The sequence below is a fragment of the Pelodiscus sinensis genome, chromosome 1, assembly GCF_052426305.1.
Source record: "Pelodiscus sinensis isolate ZL-2025 chromosome 1, ASM5242630v1, whole genome shotgun sequence".
NCBI lineage: Eukaryota > Metazoa > Chordata > Testudines > Trionychidae > Pelodiscus > Pelodiscus sinensis.
In genome coordinates, this window is record NC_143052.1 from 344,042,347 (window position 1) to 344,066,365 (window position 24,019).

Here is a 24,019-nt window from a genome sequence, read left to right on the forward strand (position 1 = left end):
CCAAGGAACCAATAGGGCAGTGAAGGGGACCCCAAAGCCTGTGCAGAATTCATATCAGTCGTGGGGCCACACCGCTGGCTTCCTCTGCAGGAGAGGGGAGGGAGGACGCAAACCCGTTTTGTCCACAAACATGTAAAGTTTGCAAACAATGGGGTTAGAGTTCAAAACGATCTTACCAAACCAGAGAAACGGTGTGAGGTAAATAGGATGCAATTCAATAAGGACAAATGCAAAGTGCTCCACTTTAGAAGGAACTATCAGTCGCACACATGCAGGAATCTGTCCTGCAGAAGCCCATCTAGGTCGCAAACTAAATAAGAGCCACTCTTGCAAAAAAAAGTAAGCGACATTCTGGGATGTATTATCGGGAATGCTGTAAGCCAGACACACAAAGTAATTCTTCCACCTTATTCAGCCTCCAGTGTAACGCAGTGGCCAGCCCTGGGTGCTACACTTGGGGAAACGTGGACAAATTGGAGAAAGTTCAGGGGAGAGCAACGAAATGATGAAAGGTCTAGAAAACATGTCTAGTCTGGGGAAGAGAAGACTGAGGAGAGACCTGGTAACAGTCTCCAGGTATGAAAAAGGCTGTTATAAAGAAGGGGGTGTTACATTGCTCTCCTTAAAGCCTGAGAACAGGCCAAGAAGCAATGGGTTTAAATTGCAGCAAAGGTTTAGGTTGCACATGAGGAAAAACTTCCTAACTGCCAGGGTGGTGCAGCCCTGGAACGAATTTGGTAGGGAGGTTGTGAGATCGCCATGAGCGGAGATGTTAAACGACAGGTTAGACAAACACCCACCAGGGAGGGTCTAGGTCAGACTTAGGCCTGCCTCAGTACAGGGGCTGGACTAGCTGACTCTCAAGTCTTCTTGCAGGCCTACATTTTGGTGATTCTATGTGTCCCAAGGCCCCATCCCCAGGAGACTCCCAGATCTGAGGTGCTGCAGCATGAGATTCTAAGGAATTGAGGCCAGGCTCTCAGCTGGCATAAATTGACTCTTAGCTGACTTAAATGGGAATGATGCTGATTTTCACCAGCTGACATAGTCCCTATTCCACTTGCCCAAGGGTTCCCCAGAAGGTCTGTAGAAATAGAATACAGTTCTCCTGACTCCGTTGCTCCAGTGTCCCCTCACTAATCCCGCCCCATCCACACACACTACGGTTGCCAGGTGTCTGGTATTTGAGGGTTCTGTCTGGGAAACAAATTGAGAAAATACCGGACATATAAAATGTCTGGTATTTTCTAATTAGGTATGTTTTATTATTATTAGGAGTATCAGTATGTAGTTGCGAACTGCCTGGCTGGTAGACACGCTCACACTGCGTGAGTGTGTCTACCAGCCGGGCAGGACGCAGCTACATGAGAGAGGGGCAGGGGAGGGGATGGGGCGGAAGGAAATCCCCGGGGCTGGACTCATTCGTGCTTCGCTGCCCCCACCCCTCTCCAGCCCTGCTTCCCGCCAGTCTCTCCCCCCTCCCCCCTAGCCAGCCCTGCTCCCCTCCCAGCCGGTTCCCCTCTCCGCCATCTGAGATCAAGTGTGTCTGGTATTTTTTTTTAAGCCACCTGGTAACCCTAACACACACCAACCCTGCAGCCCTGTGTACCAGTGGCAATCGCACCACTTGGGGGATAGAGCACGGCCAGGGGTAGAGCAGACTTTGAGTGGGCCTCCCTCGAGTTCTCCCTGCCTCCCAGATTGTATTTCCGCAAGTGGGTTTCAGACCCCAGGCGCTCGGCACCATCACAGATGCCGAGAGGTTTGCCAGCCTGGCGTTTGCTCTGTTTGCATATGCTACTGTCACATGCCACTGGTGGGACATTAGGGAGCTCCTGCTGCGTCAGAACATCTATATATGGGCACCGACGACAAACATCTAGTAAGCCATGTCAGTGAGGAATGTGAACCCCTAACTCACCAGCTGTGTACATGGGATAGGATAAGACTTTTCAGCTGGGGCTTTGGAGATTAAATGGCCTCCGGTAAAGTGTTTGAGAGCGAGTCCAGTCCCTGTGCTCCCAAACTCTTGCAACTGCACTGTAGGGGTTGGAGCCAAAGCCCAGTGAAGTCCATCACAAACTCAGGTCGTCTGATGTTTTTAGTAGGTCTTATGCCCACCCCTAGGTTAGGAGATTCCAACAAATAGTCTGTAGTGATTTAATATGTGTATGTGCGTGTGCGTGTGTGTGTATTTATAGGGGATGTGTGGGTAGCAATTTATAAGTGCATGCGCGCGTGTGTGTAGCGATATACAGGGGCATGCGTGTGTGGCAGTTTACAGATGTCTGAGGTGCAATGTATTGGGGTATCTTTGCACATAGTGATTTCAAAGGGTGTATGTGTGTGTAGCGATGTCCAGGGTAACGATTTACAGGGGATGTGTGTGTAGCAATGTACAGGTGTATGCGTAGGCGTGTGTAGCAATGATTTACAGGTGGTGATTTACAGGTGCATGTGTGTGTGGCAATGCACAGGTGTGTGGGTGCGTGAGAGAGATGTGAGTCTGTCAAGAGGCCTGGGTTCTTTTCCTAGAAAGAAATGCCTGTAAATAAATGCGACGAGCAGCCCAGGTGGAGAGCTGCGCTGAGGCGTTATTACACAACGTACCTCAGTGCAGCTCCGCAGCCCCCCTTGCTCTTCGAGGGTGCTGGGTGTGCTGGAGAGGGTTAGCGCTCACATAGATTCTCGCCCACGTTCTGTCGGGGCTCCGCCGCTGTTAGTCTAATGGGTCTGCCCTGCGAGGACCCTGCACTACAGAAGGGGGACGACGTGAGAGGCGAATGTGGCATGTGCGTGCCGGAGTCCATTCTGAGCTGCGCTGCAGCAGAGCCCAGCCTGGCATTGTTTTGTGTACTTGGCATGCAGGGCACAGGGCTCTTTGGCCGCTGCGCTGCCTGTCGTTAGAGGCCTCGGGGAAGCTCAACAGCCTGCGTGAGACGGGAAGTCAGGTCCCTTCTGGCCGTGGAGGCTGTGAATCTGTCACAGCGCTTGCCCTTCAGATGATTTGGAGATCGGCCTGGGGGAGGAGGTGGCAGGGGGCAACCCCAAAGCAGCGTGTCTGGCCCCACTCATCACAGAGCCTGTCACTCCTGCAACCCCGAGCTATTCTGCAGCCGTGTCTCTCAAGCTGCTTGGAGTCATGTATCCACAGTGCGCTAATTGCTGTCCAGACCTATCGGGAGACAAGGGGCCACTAAATCGGCATAGCTCCATTGATCTGAGAAGGGACCTACACCAGCAGCCAGTCTGGCCCACAGGCCCTGCTCCGAAGGGCTTATCCTCTGAGAGACAATCAACAAACCATAGGTGGGGGTCAAGTCCTTGACTGGGGTCAAAGCAGAGCCTGGCTCACCAGAGGCTGCGAGTTTGTCTTGGCTCTAGAATGTCTCTCGACTATCCCCGGCTCCCCCCTGCGGTAGTGCCTAGGAACCCCAGTCAGGAATCGAGGCCCTGGCGCGCCAGGTGCTGTACAATCCCAGAACGCCAAGATGGTCCCTGCCGCAGAGTTACAGTGTAAGTGTGATCTGAGCCTGCGGAGAGCGCACTGGTTCACTTCCTGTAGGTCTGGGGGAAGGGGGTTCTCAGCAGAGATCCCAGTGATGAGAGCGGGGTGGCCTGGTGTGTCACCTCAGGAAGGCCATGCATGCCTAAGGGCAGGGTGGAGGAAGCACAGAGGGCATGATCTGCAAAGAGACAAGGGCCGGATTCTCAGTTGCTCTGTTCCTGGAGTTGGGAAGGGAGAGAGGTTGGGAGCAAATGTGGCTGTAAGCCACCATTGTGCACTCCATGTTGTGGATCTGTGCAGGGCCCTGTCCTATCCCACGGAGTTAGAGCAGCCTCCTGTGGGCTCTCGCAGTGCCACACACTCTGGCCACGGGAGCTGGAGGGCTGGGCCGGCGAGGAGCCCTTTCCTCAGCCGGGGTGGTGCCCAAAGCAGGAGTATCATGGGGTCAGAGGGGTCGCTTCCACTCCCTTGTCACGTCCAAAGCAAAGGGGCTTTCGTGTAGCTGAGATGAGGCCCGAGTACAATACCTGGGCTGGGGAGAGTTGTGACGGGTCCCAAAGAGGAGGAGTAAAAGCTTGGCTATGCTTGTGACAGGGCAGCCACCCTGCCTGAGCCCATGTGGGCCTGAGAGGGGCTGGTTAACTTGCAGTGCTCCACCTGGAGAGCAGCCAGGGCTTGGTAAGGCCCAATGGCAGATGAAGCCGAGCTGGGCTAGGAGTACAGGCCAGGGGGTGAGCAAAGAGTCTGCAGTCACTCCTGAGAGGGAGAGGGAGTTGACAGTCTGAGAAGGGTCAAGTAGCCACAGGGAGCAGAGGAATCTGCTGCTTCAACCCAGAGATAGGCAGGGAGATGGAGAGGCGGCATAGGAAGGAGCCCATGGAAACAGCAACAGGGCCTGAGACTGAGCAAAGTGTGGCAGCTAGTCATAGGGTCGCCAGGATGAAATCCCATGTAACTGGTGGGCCTGGGCTCCCCTGCCAGGAACACTGAGCCCGGAGACATGGAACGGAGACGGTTGTCCAAGGGGTCACTGTAAAGTGGGAACACCCTGAGGCATTGAGGGAGGGGGCCATGAGCAGTGGCAGGGAAGGGGGTGAGAGCCAATAGGCACACCTATGGTGAGTGAGGCAGTGGAAAAGCAGACTGCCACTGTCAGGCCAGGGGGGTGGGAAGATCGTCTCAAGCAATGTGTGTACAGGGAGACTACCGGAGTTTGTGGGCCCTGGATGAGACTTTCTGTCTGTCTGTCTCTGGTCCTTGCACGGTCCCTGTTACCATAGTATCTCTTCCTTGACTTTGCAATCTTTAACGTATTTTCTCAGAGCCCCACTAGTCTCCCCTTGTAGAAAGGGGAAACTGAGGCACAGAGGCAAAGTGACTTGCCCCAGGCTGCACACGAAGTCTGTGGCAGAGCAGGGATTTGAACTAGTTTCATAAGTCTCAGGCTTGTGCCCTAGTCACTGGGCCAGCCTGCCTCCCGGCTTGCTGCTGTCTGGACAGTGAGGAAATTCTGGATCTTAGGAAGGTGGTTTGGGTTTACGTGGAGCTCAACACACAGCCTGCGGGTGGAAGCCAAAACAAAAAAATAGTCAATATAATGGTCTTCTGTTGAGATGCATTTTAGTAGTTAAATTCCTGGACTGTCATTGCTCATTAAAAGTGCTGTCATGTGGGTGGAAATGGGGTAAATATTGTATTTTATTAATATCAGCAGAACTGACTTAAATGGGGCCTGTGTTGTGTAGTCTTGCCTTAATCTTTGTATTCATGCCTGTCAGTGTTAAAGAAGCTATTTGCATATATTTGCATATATATTTGCATGTATATGCAACCACACTTATGTTGCGGCCCTCAGCATGTGCTGTGCCCCCGGGGCTTCCAAAGTTGAGTAGCCGTCAGCCCCTTGTGCATTCCCATTGCAATCAGTAGGAAAGCAAGTCGCCTCCACATCAACTCCCTGACTCCTGCATCCCTGTCTCATACTTGGCTGTTTTTTTGGCAGAGGGCGTCCCGTTTGTATGATCAAAAGTAAGGCCATGGGGGTTCATACCTAGGGACTGCATAGGCATAGGTGTCGGCTAGGGGAGTTTGTGCTGTGCCTCCCGACCAACTGGTCTTAAATTCAGAATCCTGAGTCATCATAAACTTTCTCCTCCTGTACATATGCACACAGGTCTGCTGTGTTAACCTGGTATGGGTGCAGCACTACCATCTACTGGATAGGATAAGACCTACTCAACTGTATGTCATACGCCCTGTACAGCTAACAGTGCCGCTTTTGGTTCAAGAGCTCAAGTTGCTTACAGAGCAGTCGGATCTGGGGGCTGTCACTACTATTGCCCTGACAGCAGACTGTTCTTGTGTAGGTCAGTGAGACCTGTGTGGAGTGGATGTAAAATGAGACAATGGAATATCAGTCTTTGGGAAGTGCTTGCTGGCTATGGTATGCCATGCAGAGGCATCTCTGGAGCTCTAGACTCTCAAACCTACGCCACAGAGACAAAGCCTCTTCTGGGCCACGCTGCTGTATTCCCGCTGCTGACAACGGGGCTGCCGTGGAGAAGCTGAGTAGAGAATTGGGCGCAAGTCTTGTGGGCTCTCGACTCCCTGGCACTGCAGCATTCTACCTGCTACGTCTCTTCCCTTGTAAAGTTTAGGTTCTGTAGGGGGCAGGATCATGGTGTATTTTTCTCCCCATGAGCCAGATCCTGAAATCCCTCTTTGTTTTTACATGGGCAGAACTCAAAGGTGACTTTGCCTAAGTGTTGGGCCCTGTATTTGGGTAAGGTCAGTCCCTCCCAAGGCAAAGCATGTCTAGTTGGCTCAGATGTCACAGGGATGGGGGTTTGTGCACCCTGTTGCACCAGTTTTGGTGACTGCAAAATTGCCTTTCATGTATGAGGCCCCGATACCTTGGAAGTCCCTAGCACAAGGGATGCCAGCACTTGTTCCTGGAGTGCTCCTTTTGCAGAGTGATGCTGATTTATTTCTGAAGCTGTAACCAGTGGCTTTGGTGGGAGTTGGTTGCTTGTCTTGCCTTTGGTTTTCTCACACAGTGCAGCTGAACGCACACACTAAGCACGCAAACAGCCCTGAGATAGTAAAGTCGCTGCCCAGCAGCGCTGTGTTTGGCCTGGCGACCCTGAAGTGAGGGATTGATCGGTAGCCCGCTGCTTACAGATTCCGTGAGCTTTCCTTTGCCCGATGAGCTGCTCCGTTGGTAGCATTTTGCTCATGGATGGTGTGCGCCGTATGAAAGCATCTAGCGAAGTGAAGCAAATGTCGTTAAAATATACATGATCGTTATTGTTTCATGAATTCGCCGCTCGTGTGCGGGGCGGCCTAGAAATTACTTATCCCAAAGGCTGCTTTCCAGATTGGCAGCTGTCATGTGATGAAGTGTGGGTGGCTCCGTGGGCAGAGATAGAGGGGTTCCTTTTGAAAAGCAGGGTACAAGGGTGGGCAGGGTTTTTAACCCTTCAGCTCCTGTGTGGGATGGAAGTTTGGGAGCTGTCGGGTGTCAGATTGCATCCTCCTGCTCCTGTGGATGGTGTACCATGGTGGAGGCATAGCAGAGGAGAGCACAGGGGTCAGGTGAGCTCTGGCCAGGCAGTGTCCGGATAGAAGGACACTTCTATCCCAGGAAGTATCCAGGGTGCTACAGAAAGAGGTATTGTTCATATCACTCAGTATTGATCAGTCCCTTAGTAAGTAGCCGTCTTCCCTCTGAAAAGGAGTTGGGGTTATCATGGCTCACAGACTAACCATGAGTCATCAGTGAGGTGCAGTTGTGGGGAGAAAGGCTGATCTCATTCTGGGGTGTCTTAGCAGGTATGTCCTATGTCAGACATGGGAGGTAATTGTCCCCTTCTGCTCGGTACTGATGAGGTTTCAGCTGGCGTATGGTGTCCAGTTTCTTCGCACTGAAACTCTCCCTTCCTCTGGTGCAGGCTACTCAACTTTGGAAGCCCCGGGGGCCACAATGATACTCACAGCACATGCCGAGGACCGCAACTTAAGTGTGGTTGCATATACATGCAAATATATATGCAAATAGCTTATTTCACACTGATGGGCATGAATACAAAGATTAAGGCAAAACTATACAACATGCAGGCCCCATTTAAGTCAGTTCTGCTGATATTAATAAAATGCAATATTTACTGATTTCCCCCCATAGGACAGCACTTTTAATGAGTAATGACAGTCCAGGAATTTAACTACTAAAACGCATCTCAACAGAAGACCATTCTATTGACTACTTTTTTGTTTTGGCTCCCATCTGCAGGCCGCATGTTGAGCCCTATGTAAACCCAAACCGCACCATGGGGCGCCAACAATGTGGCCCATGGGCCGCGTGTTGAGTAGTCCTGCTCTAGTGGGATCTGATCTGGGGAGACAGTCAGTCAGCTGGGTTGGCAAGTTCAGCAGCTCTCCAAGCCCCACTGCCACAGACACGTACGCGCATGCTCACCTTGTCCTCATTGGTCTCAGTAGTCATGGGAACAAGGTCGGCCATGGGCGAGGCCGTGTCTACACAACCGCTGCAGAGCCCTTGTGTAGACCCTTCCTGTGTCAACAGAAGGGGTTTTCCCCTCACTCTAGTTAGTCCACCTCTCTGAGAGATGGCAGCTAAATCGACAGACCTTGCCACATCTCCCGAGGGGGGAGGTCGACTTAACCATGGTGCTCAGAGCCCTGAGCGACAGCTAGGCCCAGGTGTTTGCCCAGTCAAGGCCAAGTCTGGGTGGGCTGCTTATGTCAGCAAGTCCTGACCTCTCAGGTAGAACTGAAGTGCCTTTGCTTCTTCCCTTCTGTTCTGTTGCCCCCGGGCGATTTCACTTATAATGGGGGGGTCAATTGCACCTGTCAGACCATGTCCTTCTTGACTTTTCCCCAATGGGAGCATCTGCAGCATCTCCTGGGCTGCTCTGATCCCTCCCCTCCCCTCTCCCTTTAGCTCTCCAGAAGATAAGCCCAGAGGTACCCACCCCCTCTCTGCCCTCGTCCAGACAAAAGCTCTAATGGGGCGGCAGGGGCACGGATTGCCCTATGTGAACAGGGATCTAAGACCAGTGGGTGGCTTGAAGTGAATAACATGGCGCCATGAGCCCCATCCATGAGTGAGGGGGGCCGTGGGGGCTGCAGGAGTAGCCGCTGGGAGTGGGCTGTCTCAGACACTCCTCTGAGACGTGGTGCCTGCCTGGCTTCCCCTATGCTGCAGGGTGGGTAGCGATTTGCTGTTAGCCTGCCACAGGTGAGCCGACCCCTTTTCCCTGCTCACCTGCTCCCAGGATGTGCAGCACTCGTTCCTGTGTGCCACCCCAAGGTGGGGTACTCTAAACAGGGAGCATCCGAGGGATTCTTCCTCCTCTGCGTGGGCAGGCAGCCCAGAACACAATCTCACCCCCTAGCAACCATCGGCCAAACCCTGAGCATCTCTCTTAGCCCTCGCCCGGCCCAGGCTGCCCCTGGCAGCGTGTGCAGGGGGTGAGCTGTCCAGACACAAGCGCTGGTGGAAGCTTGTTCTGGCCAAGAACCTTGCTGCCCAGTCAGAGACGCTCAGGGCCGTTTGTTGCCAGTGGGGGCTGTTTGCAGGGGTTGGAGAACAGCCGCGTGGCTGACTCATGGGGCTGGAGCAGCAACAGCACCTCTTTAAATGAATACTTAGCTTCGTCCTAGGGATGTAATTAATCCAATCATTACGTCAGATTAGCGCAGTGGTGTGTTTAGAAGTTTTTAATTGATAATTAAGGAGTGAGGCCCTTGGGCAGGCGTCAGAGCTACGCCCTCCCACCTGAGAGATCTCAGTGGGGGTTTGCTGGAGCTGCGGGAGGCACTGCATGCCTGATGTTCTGGAGCAGACCCTGATGTGGGGCAGGGAGTTAAGTTGCTTTCCAGCAAGGTAGGGAGCAGTAGGAATGACTCACCAGGTTAGACTTTTCCCTTTGAGTGAAGGCTGACTCTTGCCCCATGGGGCGCCAGGGGTCACTGTGCAGCAGGAGGTGTTGTTTTCTCTGATTAACACAGACCCCGTGGCCAGGTTTGGTCATTAAAGACCCCTAAACCTTTTGGGCATGAGCAGCGGTCTGAGTTCTTTGTGTCTCGGCCGCCTTTGAGCTTGGATATTCACAGTCTGTCAATTAGTCTATGTATATTCTCCCTGTCGGTGAAATGGACGAAGGGGTCTTAGCCGTGAATGAGCACAGCACTCAAGCATATGCTTCAAATTAAGCTTGTGGTTAAGTGCTTTGCTGAGTTGGGGCCGTTAACAGCGGCTCTGTTCCTCCCCAGAGGTGACTGCATGAAAGTGGTGGGCAAGGCCTAAGAAAAGAGATGAGCTGTTTGCAGTATGCCTTGAAGATGAACAGATGTGCGTTATTTCAGATCCTGGATTCAATGAGTTCCAAATTCTCATCTCCCTCCCCGAAAACACCCTGCCAGAAGCTTCCTCTGTTAAATCAAGGGGGAGCCAGCTCAGACGTCTCTGCAGATGCAGCTAGGTCACTGTGTATGGCAATGCCAGGGGGAGTAGTTGTCACAAAGGGGGGGATCTAAGGCCATTTAGGGTTCCTTAAATCACCAACCAAGTCAGTGCCAAGCAGGGAGTATTGGGGTCACATGCTCCTAATGAAAAACCCCATTTGCCCAACTAGGTGCAGTTCCCTGGTTGATTTCCAGTGAACCCCGTGGAGAGTGCATTGCAGCAGTTTAACGAGGAAGGGGCAAAGGCATGAATGGTGGTAGCAAGCCAGAAACAAAGGGGAAAAGTCCTGGCTGGTATGTGATTATCTTACCGCTGCTGGGGATCCAGCAAGGCTCTGGGTTGAAAAACAAGTGGCTGGCAAGTCCCTCAGCAAAACGGAGAGGGGTAATCCTGGCCATAACTCATTGCCTGGCCTGAGCCCAGCCTGTAGCATTCTGCTGACTACCTTGGTCTGCCTTTATCATTAGTGCAGAGGTCAAGGCTACCTGTCCGCGTTTGATCTGTCCACACGTGAGTCCCCATTTTCACCGGCAGCCAGATGGACTCTCCCTTGCTGGCATCTCTCGTGTCTTCCAGCCCCGTCACCATAGACAATATGAAAACTGCTGCAAAGGGGCTTTTTACAAACCTGGGAGGGGAGAAAACACCTGCTGTTATCTACTGCCTGCTTCTTTTAGAGGCATTTAATCAGCACAGTGGGCTTTTCGCAGAGCTCCCACATGCTGGTATGGCTCTAAGTGCCTACTGTGCACATCCAAGCTCCTCACAGTTTTCTTCTGCAGGAGCAATTTCACTTGCGCCTTTATTTGTACTGCTGCTAAATCCCACACTGCAGGCAGCCAGTGCCTGCATGTGACAGCGTAGGGTGCTGCTGCTTTAATGCCCTCCAAGAGGCAACAGCCTCATGCTTATGTACGTGAACCTGTGGCATCAAACACCTTGTTCCCCTGTCCCATGCTGCTGTCACGGTGGAAGGCCTGGTGGTTGAATGCTTTGTTTTCAGATCTGGCATGTCACAGCCTGTGTTGGTTGGAGGAAAGAGGTGAAATGAAATAAATGAGAATGTGGGAGTGAATATCGGGGTGAATGAGGGACATGTGGAATAACCTACCAAGGGAAGCAACAACAGTCCCATTACCTAATGGCGCTATGACGATTTATGCCAGCTGATTTGCCTCACTGGACTTAGGCTAAGTCTACACTGGCACTTTACGGCTCTGTAACTTTCTGGCCCTGGGGTGTGAAAAAAACACACCCCTCCCGAGTTCAGCAAGTTACAGCGCTGTGAGGCACCAGTGTAAACCAAGGTGGTTTACATAGAGCGCTCCAAGCGCTCATGCCATGGCCACAATTTGAGTTTAAAGTGCTGCTGCAGCTGCACTTGAAACTTTTTTTAAGCGTGGAGAAAACCTTAATTCTGATGTCACACCAGAATTCAGCAGAATCGCACTGATGTGAAATAGGGATATTAAAATACATGTGTTTGTGTAAATGTGTAACCCACAGCATTTTTCAGGCAGGAGATACAGAGGCAGCAGCGCATGGGGCAGGAAGCTTTTTGAGAGCTGGTATGTGTGGGGATCGAGCTTGAAAACTGGCTTCCGACATGTACCGGCTCCTGCCTGCCAACCCATCCCCTATGCTGCTGCCTCTGATACAGAGGCAGCAGCACGGGGGTGGGAGGCTCCGCAGAAGCCAGTGCTCACGAGCTCCAGTTCCCACCTCCTCCGCTGCCTCTTCTCCTGATACAGAGGCAACGGAGGAGGGGGTGCATAAAACTGGCTTATTGGTTAACTATGTACACGAGTACATGTTAACATCCCTACCTGGCATGAAATGATTGGTATAAAAAGATGACTAGAAAGAGCACAGAGAAAGCCCAGAGCTGGAACAGATGCCAGCAGGAAGCTGAGAGCTTCTTTGTTGAGTTTGGCTATTTAAAAGTTGTTGGTGACTTTCATGTGTTTTTATTTTTAACATGTGAGTTTCAGGACAATCAGGGGCTGAAAGAAGAAATAGGTTGAAAGTGCCGAAGGGGCATTTCCGCAAATGCAGGCTTCCTGTGCAGCCGTTTTAAGTGACAAATGGCTAGGTTGCTGCTTTTTCCTACCTGCAGCCATTATCAGATGGTGCCTTTTCTGCCACCTGTTTCTGGCTATCTCTGTTTGCTGCTAGAGTGAACCACGCTAGCATCATTCACTATCCTGAGCTAAGCTGTACGCCGCACTTCAGAAGATGCTTCTGATTCGACAAATTCAGCACAGCTGAATAAAGAGCAGGCATGAGGGTGCAGGCAAGGGAAGGGATTTGCGTGAGTAGGCTTCACGAAGGAAGCAGCCTCTCGGGGGAAATGCGGCCCATCATTATTTTACATGTAGGGAAACTGAGCACAGAGGTGCAGTGGCAGGCCCAAGGTCACCCAGCAGATCTGTGGCAGAGCTGGGAGTCCCCCCAGGTCAGTGCTCCATGTACTAAGACAAGCTGCCTCCCCTACTGGAGCCACCAGATGAGTGTTAGGAATGGCAGGGTAAAATCATGAGGAGCTGGAGCGAGGGAGAGACCAGGGAGATCCCAGAGGAGAGTGGGAATGGAGCGTAGGAATGCAGGACTGGAATGAACCTCATGGGTCATTGAGTTCAGTCCCCTGCTATCGCAAGCATCCCCATCATGTAATCCCAAAGCCTATGAATGGGAATCTTATACTGAGTGCAGTTGCTTGCTCCCAGGGAGAGGCTGCTGGAGAAGAAGTGACAAGAGTCAAGAATAGAGGTGACCCTGGCGTAATCTAAGCCTTTGGCAACATAGCCAGAGATGAGAGAGTTGCAGAGACGTTTGTGGCACAGGGGCTGTGCAGCTCTCTGGGCCCTGGTCTACACTAGGGCTTTATTTTGAAATAACCCCCCTAAGGACGAATTTCTAAGCAGAGCGTCCACACTACCAGGCCCGTTGATTCGAAATAACAGGCCACTTGATTCGAAAGCTGCACTCCTGCTTTTCGTCAAGAGTAATGCTAATTCCGAAATAGTTATTTCAAAATAGTGTGAGTGTGGACGCGCCGGTGCTGCTGTTTTGAAATAACTACTCCCCAGAGTAATTCGAACTAGTTACTCCCCAGTGCTTCCTGGGGCTCTGAGTTCGAGGGAGCACATCCACATTAACAGATCCTGCCTCGGACTAATTTCAAGGCTTCCCCATAGTGTGGACACACTAGTTCAATTTTGTTTAATCAGGAGTTAGGTCGATTTTACAAATTTTGAAATAGTTTCCTAGTGTAGACATGACCTAAGGTAGGGGTTCTCAAACTTTGTAGTAATGTGACCCCCTAAAATTCTAAATGGATTTGTGTGCCCCCCCACCCTCACTGCTCCTTGAGTAAAGGGGGAGTTGGGGGGTCGTTGGGGGCAGCAGGACTGGCCGGGGAAGATCGGGCAAGGGAACCGGCTGGCGGGAAGCAGGGCTGGCGGGGGGGGGAGTTGGGGGGTCGTTGGGGGCAGCAGGACTGGCCGGGGGAGATCGGGCAAGGGAACCGGCTGGCGGGAAGCAGGGCTGGCGGGGGGGGGAGTTGGGGGCAGCAGGACTGGCCGGGGGACATCTGGAGAAGGAGGGGAGAACTGGCCGCCGGAAGCAGGGTTGGCGGGGCAGCAGGGCTGGCTGAGGAAGATCGAGAGGAGAAGTGGGGGAGAACCGGCTGGCCGGGAGGGAGTCAGGGGGAGTGCGAATCAGCCGGCGGGGAGCGGGACTGACCCGGGCACGTGCAGATCCCAGGGCGCTGCCTGTCCCGTGCACGGTCCGGCGAAGCGCAAGTGAGTTCGGCTGCGGCTCCCCCACGCGCTTGACCAGCGCTCAGGAGCGCGTACAGGGCTTCCCCTCCTCCCCAAGGCGTCACACACAACCAGGGGCTCTCAGCGCTGATCGCGCCCCGGTTCCCAGCCACTCCTCCCGTCCCCACCAGGCTTCCGTCGAGTGCCCAGCTGGAAAACCAGAAAATACCGGACATTGCACATGTCTGGTATTTTCTCAATTTTTTTACCAGACAGAGGGCCCAAAAAACAGACTGTCCTGTGACCCCCCTCTAAGTTGCTCGTGACCCCCCTGGGGGTCGCGACCCACAGTTTGAGAAACGCTGGCCTAAAGGAACAATCCTCTCCCCTGCATGATCCCTTTGTTCCCAGAGCTTGGTACTAAAGTGTTTCATTGTGCAGCACACCAGGAAGGGCACTGCAGAGCACAGCTTGAGGGGTGTCTACTTGGGGGAAGAGGCAGCAGGATTTTGCGAGAACCTGCTCACGAGGGAGAAGGATGACCCCAAGCTCCCAGCCAGCACTGAGACTGTAAATCTGAGGGACCGAGGGGAAGGGAATGGGGGGGGAGGTAACAAAGATGGAGCCAGCAGGTGCCTGATTTTTCGACATGTTGAGCATCTGCAGGTCACATTGACTTCAGCCGGGGTTGGGATACTCCGCTTTCCTGGAGCAGGGTGGAGTGCTGCTGGAGCTACTCCAGAGCTGGAAATTCAGGACAGCACTGGAAATACAGGACAGCGCTCCGGCATAGCTCCAGCGCCAGACCCAGTCCTTCTGCATCACGGTGCCTGGTGATCCGGCCACTTCGCTCTGACTGTCCTTAGACTAGAGCCAGGAGTGGCTCTGAAGCAGGAAGGAGCCCTAGTCACTGGGAGATGGAACATATTGTTTCAGATGCTCTGCCTGTGCTTGCAGGGAATCCAAAACTGCCCTTCCAGGCTTATGGGTAGTGTGTGGTCACTGATCATGCTCAGGCCAGCACTCATGAAAACCCTTCCCTATGTGTCGTTAACATTAGCCTGCCCTCTGACTGTGGAGGACTTGGTGGCTGGTGATCAGGGCAGGTGGAAACAAGGATTCCTGGGTTCTGTTCCCCACTCTCCTAGTGTGTCCTCTTTAGCAGCCTGCTCCGCGCCTAGCCCTGTTCACACTGGAGTCAGCATTACTGAATCAGAGCACGCCTGGCTGCTCACTGTGTTAGCCTTCCAATCTGTGAAACAGGAATAATAATGTTCCTATCTCAGTAGCGAGGCGTGTAAAGCACTGAGTTAACGGATGCAGAGGAGAGGCACTAAAGTAGGTTGTTATTGTTACTGCCACTTTTCATCCTGCGCTGTCCCTCTGGACACATAGGTTGCGTCTACACAGCAGCATTTTTCCGGAAAAACAATACATGCGTCCACACTGCCATTGAGTTCGTTCGGCAGAAAGTCAAAAGAACAGAGGGGTTTTCCGACGGCAGTAAACCTCATTCTACGAGGAAGAAGCCTTTTTCGGAAAAAGGCGTGTGTGGATGCAGAAGAGGGAGTTCTTTCGAAAGAAGAGGCTCCAGGAAATAACTCATAGACTCATAGACTTTAAGGTCAGAAGGGACCATTATGATCATCTAGTCTGACCCCCTGCACAGTGCAGGCCACAAAATCTCACCCACCCCTCCTAGAATAATCCTCTCACCTATATCTCAGATATTGAAGCCTTCAAATACTTTGAAGACCCCAAGATGCAGATAATCCTCCAGCTGTGATCTGTACCCCATGCTACAGAGGAAGGCGAAAAACCTCCAGGGCCTCTGCCAATCTACCCTGGAGGAAAATTCCTTCCTGACCCCATAACACAGGTGCCCTGGTGGTCACGCCATCCAGAATAATCACAACTTAAATGCGAAATAGCGTCCAATCAATATGGACGCTATCTTTCAAAAAATCACATTGCTTTTTCGTTGCGCTTTTGTTGTGTGGACGCTCTCTTTTGAAATAAGCTTTTCTGGAAGATCTCTTCTGGAAAAGCTTCTTCCGAAAGAAGCTTGCAGTCTAGACGTAGCCACACATCCTTAATATCCAGAAACCTACTCACCCCACTCTCCCACTGGACACTAAAAGACTAGGTAATGACAGACTTTGATACCCCATCTGCTCAGGCTGTTGTAAAGTCTAGGGTGCATTTGCATTGCTTAAATCTGTCCTAGAGGGATAGTCCTGCTGAGGGAATAACTGATACATCTTGTGCATCCCTGGTCATTTGGAAGCTAGCTGATCTCCCTCGCTTTTATTTGACGGAGAGGGCCCTCTACCCAAGCGTTAAGATGAACAGAGGTGGGGAGGTTAGGGGTGTCACAGTGGAGTCCTGCCACAGAGAATTCCCCTCCCTGAGGAGTATGTTTCTTGACCTCCTGGCTTACTCTCCAACAACTACTGATGGTGTAAAACCCCCCTGCCTCGCAAAAGGTCCCTTGGCGCTGCAGAGGGGTTTGGACACATCTGGAAGCCGAGCTGCCCTCATCTGTTGCAGCTTCTGATTTAAGATTCCAGAATTCTTCCGCATCATGCAAAGAGAACGCTGGATACAGCGGGGAATTAAGGAGGGCTTGCCAAGAGTTTGTCTTGGGGCCACGTTGCCAGAGTGTGGGACGCCAGCCAAGCCTCTTTCTGACAGCAATCAGCCTGGGCCCCAGTATGGCTCGGGATCAAGAGGGGGTGAGAATGAAGGGATGGGTTGAAGGGACTAGGACAGGAGCTGGGAAAATGGCAGTGAATCCACCCTTCCTCTACATGGATGGAGCATCTGGCTGGAAGTTTGTGTAGCTTGGGCTTGTACTAACTTTTCTGCTCCAGGGGCATCTGCTTGCAAGGGGAGTCCTGCCTTCACCACAGCAGCTCAATGCCATAATCCCAATCTGCATTGAAGCGCCCGATATCCACTCACTTTGGCAGCTGAGCACAGGAAGCAAACTAATTCCTCCTCCTGTGGGGATTAAGGATGGATGGTTAACTTGTGCCCCTGCTGACTCATTGGCCTTGCAATGAATAGCAGGGCGTACGTTGTAGGGCCTACATAAATACCCTAACTACTCCAATTGAAGTCAGTGGCAGAATTTCTATCATGGGTGATGGGAGCAGGTTTGGGCCCACAAGCATGGTTATTAGGGTACTTTAACAAGCAAAGGCAACAGGGGCTGTAGTGATACTATACAGTGGCAATTAGCTATTTCATTCGGCTGCCTGCGGAAGGCCAAGTCCAAAGCCCAAGGAAGCCACGTGACAGGGTGTCCACAAACCACCACCCCTACGCCCTGCCAGAAAAAGTGGGTGCAGAGTGCAGTCCTTCAAGGACAGCCTACATCAGCAGCAATGAGGATTGGTTCTCCAGCGGGAGCAAGCAATAGCCAACAGCGCAGCAAAGTACTGCCTGGAGGCTTTTCGTCTGCCACTTTGATTGGCCGTAATCGCAGCCAGTAACAGTGCCTAGGAGTGGTGGGGGACATGGAGCCATGTGTGTACCTGGGGAGCTGCACTAGGTAAAATACCCCTCTCGCCCAAACCCTGCACCCCCACTCAGCTCCTGCATACCCCTCCCACCCAGACCCCCACCCTCGGCACCCCGGGCTCGCTCCTGCACCCCCCCCCCCTTAGTGGCTATTGTTTGGTTTTCCTGGTTTCACTCTTCTCTCCTGTATCATTTGCTAGGATAAATAAGTCATGCAACATATGCGTGTGTGTATGCACCCACGCATGCGTGGGATGGGACTGGGGGCATATCACAGAAGAAATGGCTTTTGACCTCTTAATCCTTCCACTAGAGTAGCAAACAGATGGTGCTTAAAAAGAGGGTCTGATTCCTCGGGGGTTTATTCTTTCGTATGTCTGACATCTCTTGAAATATCTTTGTTCTCTTTTCTCTTCCATAACTGATTGCAGCACATGTTTGTGATTTTAGAGACGGTTGGATTGGTTACAATGCATTCATGTTTTAGAGGAAAACTCAGTCATGGATAGACTGAGGAAAAGGACAAAGTTTGGCCTATAAAATAACCTGCTTAAGTAGGGTTTTACTTGGAGGAGAGGGGGAGTTGTTCAGTGCTGAGAGCAAAGGAATCTGGACTCCTATGGCCCTGGCCTTACCTCTTGCACTGACTCACTGTGCAACCCTGTAACATGAAGGTGATAAATGTACCTGCCTCCTGAGAGCATGGGAGGGATTGACTGCATGGCAGTTGCTCCTGTTGATTTAACGAAAGGTGTGAATTTAACCTGGTGCAAATCCAAGTGGCCATTTTTACAATCAATTTAGTTTAAACCGATTAGAAACAGTTTTGAACTAAACCAGTAGCCCCTCGTAAGCTGAAATCAGAGCATCCACACACGGGGTTGTGCTCATTCACCTCACCCAGTTTAATTAAACCAATGCAAGTCTGTGTGTGGACAAAGCCTGAGCATGTACTAATGAATGACAGTAAAATGCTTTGAGAAGCCAGGTGCAAGGGTACTATGGAAGTGAAGCGCCAATTCCGATTATTTCGGTTTGATTAATTAATTAATTAATATTCAGGCTTATTTTGCCCCTCTTAAACATCAATCAGATGATCCCCAAGAGGTTTTACCCTGGCTCAACTAAACCAGCTCAGCTAACGCTGTGCCCTTGGCTGTGCACCTTGGTTCCTCCTGTACGCCAAAGGCAGCGTTTTGCACTGACATGGCACCAGCGCCCATCACTGCACACGGCTCCAGGCAGTGGAGAAAGCAGTACGCAGACAAGAGCCGTGGAAGGAATATAAACCCCCATGCTTCAGGTCATAAGCCAACCTCTCACTATTGAGGATCAGGAGGAAGCTTCCCCTGGAGCAGGGTATCCCATCACTGCCGGTTGCAGTGCTTCTTCCACTGAAGCTGGTGCTAACTGCTCTCCGAGATGGGCTCTTGGCTAGAGGGACCCCAGGTATGACCCAGCCTGGCAGGTCATAGAACCATAGAACCAGAAGAGACCTCAGGAGGTCATTAAGTCCAGCCCCCTGCCCAAAGCAGGACCAATCCCAACTGAATCATCCCAGCCAGGGCTTTGTCAAGCTGAGACTTAAAAACCTCTAGGGATGGAGATTCCACCACCTCCCTAGGTAACCCATTCCAGTGCTTCACACCCCCCCCCCCCCCCCAGTGAAATAGTTTTTCCTAATATCCAACCTGGACCTCTCCCACCACAACTTGAGACCATTGCTCCTTGTTCTGTCTTCTGTCACTACTGAGAACGGTCTCCCTCCATCTTCTTTGGAACCCACCTTCAGGTAGTTGAAGGCTGCTATCAAATGCCACCTCACTCTTCTCTTCTGCAGACTAAACAAACCCAAATCCCTCAGTCTCTCCTCATTGGTCGCCCTCCGCTGGACCCTCTCCAGTGCGTCCACATCTTTTCTGTAGTGGATGCAATACTCCGGAACTGGACACAATACTCCAGACGTGGCCTTACCAGAGCTGAATAAAGGGGAATAATCATTTCTCTGGATCTGTTGGCAATGCTCCTCGTAATGCAACCTAATATGCCACTAGCCTTCTTGGCTACAAGGGCACACTGTTGACTCATATCCAGCTTCTCATCCACTGTAATCGTGTGCTGCTGATCCAGCCAATAGGCATAGTCACTAGCTGGGAGGGAGCTGCTGCCGCTCTTCTGCATTGAAAGGGCCAGTGGTGAGACAAGTGGGCAAGGGGGGAACCTAGGCACAGGGGGAGCTCTCATGGTGACTAAGTGGTTCTGGCGGAGTGCTTGTCAGGAAGGGATGTTTGTCATCACCAGGTTTCTCCAGGTGTCACCTTGGTGCTTGAATTACTGGGTCTTTGTGCTGACACTTTCTTTCTCTCAGTAAAGGCTGAGCCAGGCTGTGTGTGTTCACCGGCCAAGGCTGCGCTACAAACAGATGAAGCCAAAAAGGGTGGCTCATGGTGCCCTCCTTGCCCAGTGGAGACCAAATTTGCTGAGACCAACTGGCCTTCGGTGGGACTCCAGGTAGCCAGGCCTGTTCTCTCTCGCTGTCTCTGCCTGCAAGGCCTGGTACTAGGCCTGCACCTGTAAAAAAAGGCTCCCAGGGACTGGGTTTGGCCATGTCCCTCCAAGTTCCACGATGCTTGTAGAGCGCCGGTGACGTGTATGTAGCTTATCTGTGACCGTGGCCTGGGTTCTCACCCTCTCTCCTTCCTTCCCTGCAGGACATGCGGAAACATGTCACCCTGACGCTCCTGGATACCGAGCAGTCCTACGTGGAGTCGCTCCGCACCCTGATGCTGGTAAGGGTGTCGCCGAGACATATGGGGAGGAGAGCGGGGGATCGATTGCACGCGCAGGCAGAGATCACCACCTGCCTCCCACACGTGACATCAAGGCTAGGACACAAGGCCCATTCCAGAAAAACAGAGCACTTTAGTTGTCAGTAGTAGTGGAGCTTTTATCCAATACAGATACTCCTCCACTAGAGGGCAGTGCTGGATACAGACATGGCTCCAAAACCAGGGTGGCAAGTCTGCGCGTTCTCTGGTCTCCTTCCCTTTGCAATGCTCCTACTGTCGTATCTCCTTCAGAAGAAGTTGGGTAGTTCTCTCGCTAGACTGTCCTTCGGGGCGACGGAGCCTTCCCAAGAGTGGGGGACAATCCGTGGTCCCGCCTCATCCTTTGCTCTGCCTCTCAGCCAAGCCTCAGGCCCCTCCGCCTGCCCTAGAGGGGCAAGCACAGTTCCTGGCCCTTGTCCTCTCCCTTCAGAGCCCTTGCCCAGGACAGGTGGAAGGTCTACGGCTCCCCATCGTTGCCCATGCAGCTCCTACCTCCACCCAGCTCTGGCCCCCAGACTGATCAGAAGGTGCGGCCTTGGAGCCGCAACACAGCCATAGTAAGAGCCTCCCAGGCATCTGTGGGGAGCCCTGGACCCTCTGTCTGCCCTGGGCGAGGAGTGCCAGGGGCAGGGCTACAGACTAGGACTTCTGTCAGGACCCTACAGCCTGGGTCCAGGGGGTGGGACCTCAGGCAAAAGAGGAGGAGCAAGGGGCTGAGCCTGAGGCGAAAAATGGATGGACCGGGCCCGTCCACTTTCAAAACTTGGGAAGGTCGTAGCCCCTTGCCCCTTCCATTCTGGTGCCCCTGCTGTGATTGTCAGTACCTGCGGTGGTGTGTTGCAGTAGTGAGTGCTGGCCACACCCTGGCTTCACTCACACCTGCAATGGGGTTGCGTGGCTGGAGTGTGGCCCGTTACCATCGTGGGAGCACCTGGTCCTGGAGAGTGCAGTGATGTCTTAGGCTTCGTCTTCACTGTGAGTTCTTCTGGCAGAAAATATGCTAATGAGGGACTCATTAGCATGAGTTGTGATCTCATTTGCATATTTTCTGCCGATCTGTTTTGGCGCAAAAAGAAAACATCCACGATGCTTGTTTTTGCGCAAAAACGGATCAGCAGAAAATATGCAAATGAGATCATGACTTATGGTAATGAGTCCCTCATTAGCATATTTTCTGCCACAAAAACTCATAGTGTAGATGCAGCCTTAGGGAACAAGGACCATGGAAGACTTTGACCATCCAGACAGAGACCCTGAGTGGGACTCTGCATTTGGTGAGAGCTTACGGGGAGAGCAGATGCTCGGATGCTGTGCTGACTGCAACCTGAGCTTATTTGGAAATAACTACTCCCCAAAGTAATCCAAATTAATTACTCCCCAGTGCTTCCTAGGGCTCAAGTCGAGGTAGCATGTCCACATTAGTGAAACCTGACTCAGACTAATTTTGAGGCTTCCCCATTAGGGATGTGAAGGACTAGTTGACTGGTCGACTATCTCTTAAGCGAACGCTTATCAGATACTCAACAGGCTAGTCCACTAGTCGCTTCCCCTACTGCCTCTATCAGAAAGAGGCAGCAAGGAGTGGGGGGAAGAGGAAAGGCTACTTAAAAGCGGCAGCGCCACATTGATCCTAGGGCCAGCTGAGGTGTCCCCAGGCTGCACACGGCATTTCAAAGCAGCAGCGCCACATGGAGCCCAGGGTCAGCGGGGCATCCCCAGCTAACCCCGGCTCCACATGGCGCTTTCGCTTTTGAAGTGTAGCAACAAGCAGAGGCGCCCTATTGACTAGTCTAATAGTCGATTCAAAAATTCATCGACTATTCGATTAGTCAATTAGTCAATATTTAACATCCTTATTCCCCGTAGTGAGGACACGCTTGATTTTGTTAAATTGGGAGTTATTAAATCAATTTGAGTTGTTTCAAAATAATTTCCTAGTGTAGACATGCCCCAGATGGACAGGAGGTTAACTTTGCAGGGTCCGCATCAGAATAACCCTGGGTGACTTTACATGGCACTTTGTTACACTAATCTTCATTAATCGCGTGGAACAAAATGTGTATTCCCAGGCCCAGCTGCCCTCAGGGACCTTTGAATTAACTTTGTAGGAAAAGGACTTTTGAAAAGCTCTCTGTGCCTGGGAGTGACTTGGTAGCATGTGCAATGGCCAATATCCAGCATATTCACAGCCGAGCCTCGGCTTGTACCACAGCCCTGGGGAATGCAGTGGCTTTAAGGAGTCACTCAGCCAGCTGGATGCAGCCAGAGTACAGACCTGGCCACAGGGCATTCTGGGAGAAATCTCTAATGCCACCTTTGGTTGCCCTTGTTTCAGATACAGAGGAGGAGACCTGTGGAGATTACCAGGCTAAGCCAGGCTGGAGCCTGGATTCTCCCCAGGCTGCAGTGCAATATTAACGATGACAAAGTCAATCAAGGAGCCTATGGAAGAGACGTCTCTAGTGCAGGGACATTCCCACAGCAGCGGGGAGATGGACTAGATATTTTAGTGTCTATATTGTGCTGGTCCAGAAGGGAACTGAAAAAGATTCCCAGCTGGCTACTGTTACAGCTCAAAGGGACCCACACAGGGAACAGAAATTGAGCATCTGTCCTTTTTTTTTCTTCGCAAAGCATAAAAACGGCCCGAAGGGATGAGGGTGTTTTAGATAAGGCAGCATTATTTGGAGTCTGTTTCTAATAAAGTAGCACATGGCAGATCGAGGTGCCATTGTGCTAGGTGCTGTACAAATATAGATCAGGACAATTCCTGCCCCAAAGAGCTCAAACTAATTTATGGAAAGGTGCAAGGGCTAGCTTAAGAGAGGTGGGAAAGCATGGTCCAGTGGTTGGGGTACTTGCCGGGAATTGGGGTGTTCCAGGTTCATTCCCCTGCTCAGCCAACCTGTGGAACTCCTTGCCAGAGGATGCGGTGAAGGCTCGAACTTTAACAGGGTTTAAAAAAGAGCTAGATGGATTCATGGAGGTTAGGTCCATCAATGGCTATTATCCAGGATGGGTAGGAATGGTGTCCCTAGTCTCTGTTTCTCTGGAAGTGGAAGACATGAGGATTCCCTGTTGTGATCCTTCCCTCTGGTGCTGGCCACTGTTGGCAGACAGGATACTGGGCTAGATGGACCTTTGGTCTGACCCAGCATGGCCGTTCTTATGTTAGTGGCTTTGTGTCTCCCACCCCATCCGTACTCCCCTCTGTGAACAGATGGGTGGATTATCTCCCTCGAGGTCCTAGCTCCTTAGTGGGAGATCAGCAAAAATCCTTCAGCGGCACATTTTACTCCTATGCAGAGACACCAAGAATATAGGGATGGGCAGACATGCAAGGCAGCTCCTGGCAGGGTGGTTTTTCTGCTGCTTGTTCAGCTCCATTTTCAATTTATTTCTTTGCAAAAGAAAACCCAAAGCCAGAAGATCTCTGCTTTTCAGGGAATGGCCTGGGAGTCACAGCACACAGGAGCCAGGAATAAAAGCCGTGATGCTTAGGAGAGGACAGCATGATGCAGAACATAAGCTGTCGGGAGGGAGTGTTAATACACAGACATTTACCCTAGGCTATCCCGTGGCGTCCTGGGAGCATTCCTGCATTGTGTCACTCTGGGGAAGAGGGGAAGGCTGGTGTTCGGAATGGAACTGGCTTTGTGGGGACGATTAACAGGCTACAGCTGCCTCTGCCCATCAGGCTGTGGCAAGGTGCTTTCTGCAGGGGCCATGCTGCTCTGAGCCAGGTCGCCGAGGCCAGGCAGCTAAATTTAGTAGGAGTATTTCTTTCTCTTTCGCTGCTGGGATTGCCAGGCTGGAGACAGGCGCTTAGCTTGAAAACCAGTGCTTGTTCATGAATCAGGTGTTTTCCCCCTTACGACGTATCGGGTGAAATCCTGGCCCCAGTGAATTC

At 52.0% G+C, this 24,019-nt stretch overlaps 1 protein-coding gene across 1 annotated transcript in view; it reads left to right on the plus strand.

The window, feature by feature from the left end:
* Nucleotides 1-24,019, plus strand: part of ARHGEF17 (Rho guanine nucleotide exchange factor 17) — a 255,902-nt gene that overhangs the window by 159,122 nt on the left and 72,761 nt on the right. The window contains exon 2 of the mRNA XM_014577378.3: nt 19,993-20,070. Coding sequence (XP_014432864.3) covers nt 19,993-20,070 — 78 coding nt within the window. The remainder of the gene's footprint in view (nt 1-19,992; nt 20,071-24,019) is intronic.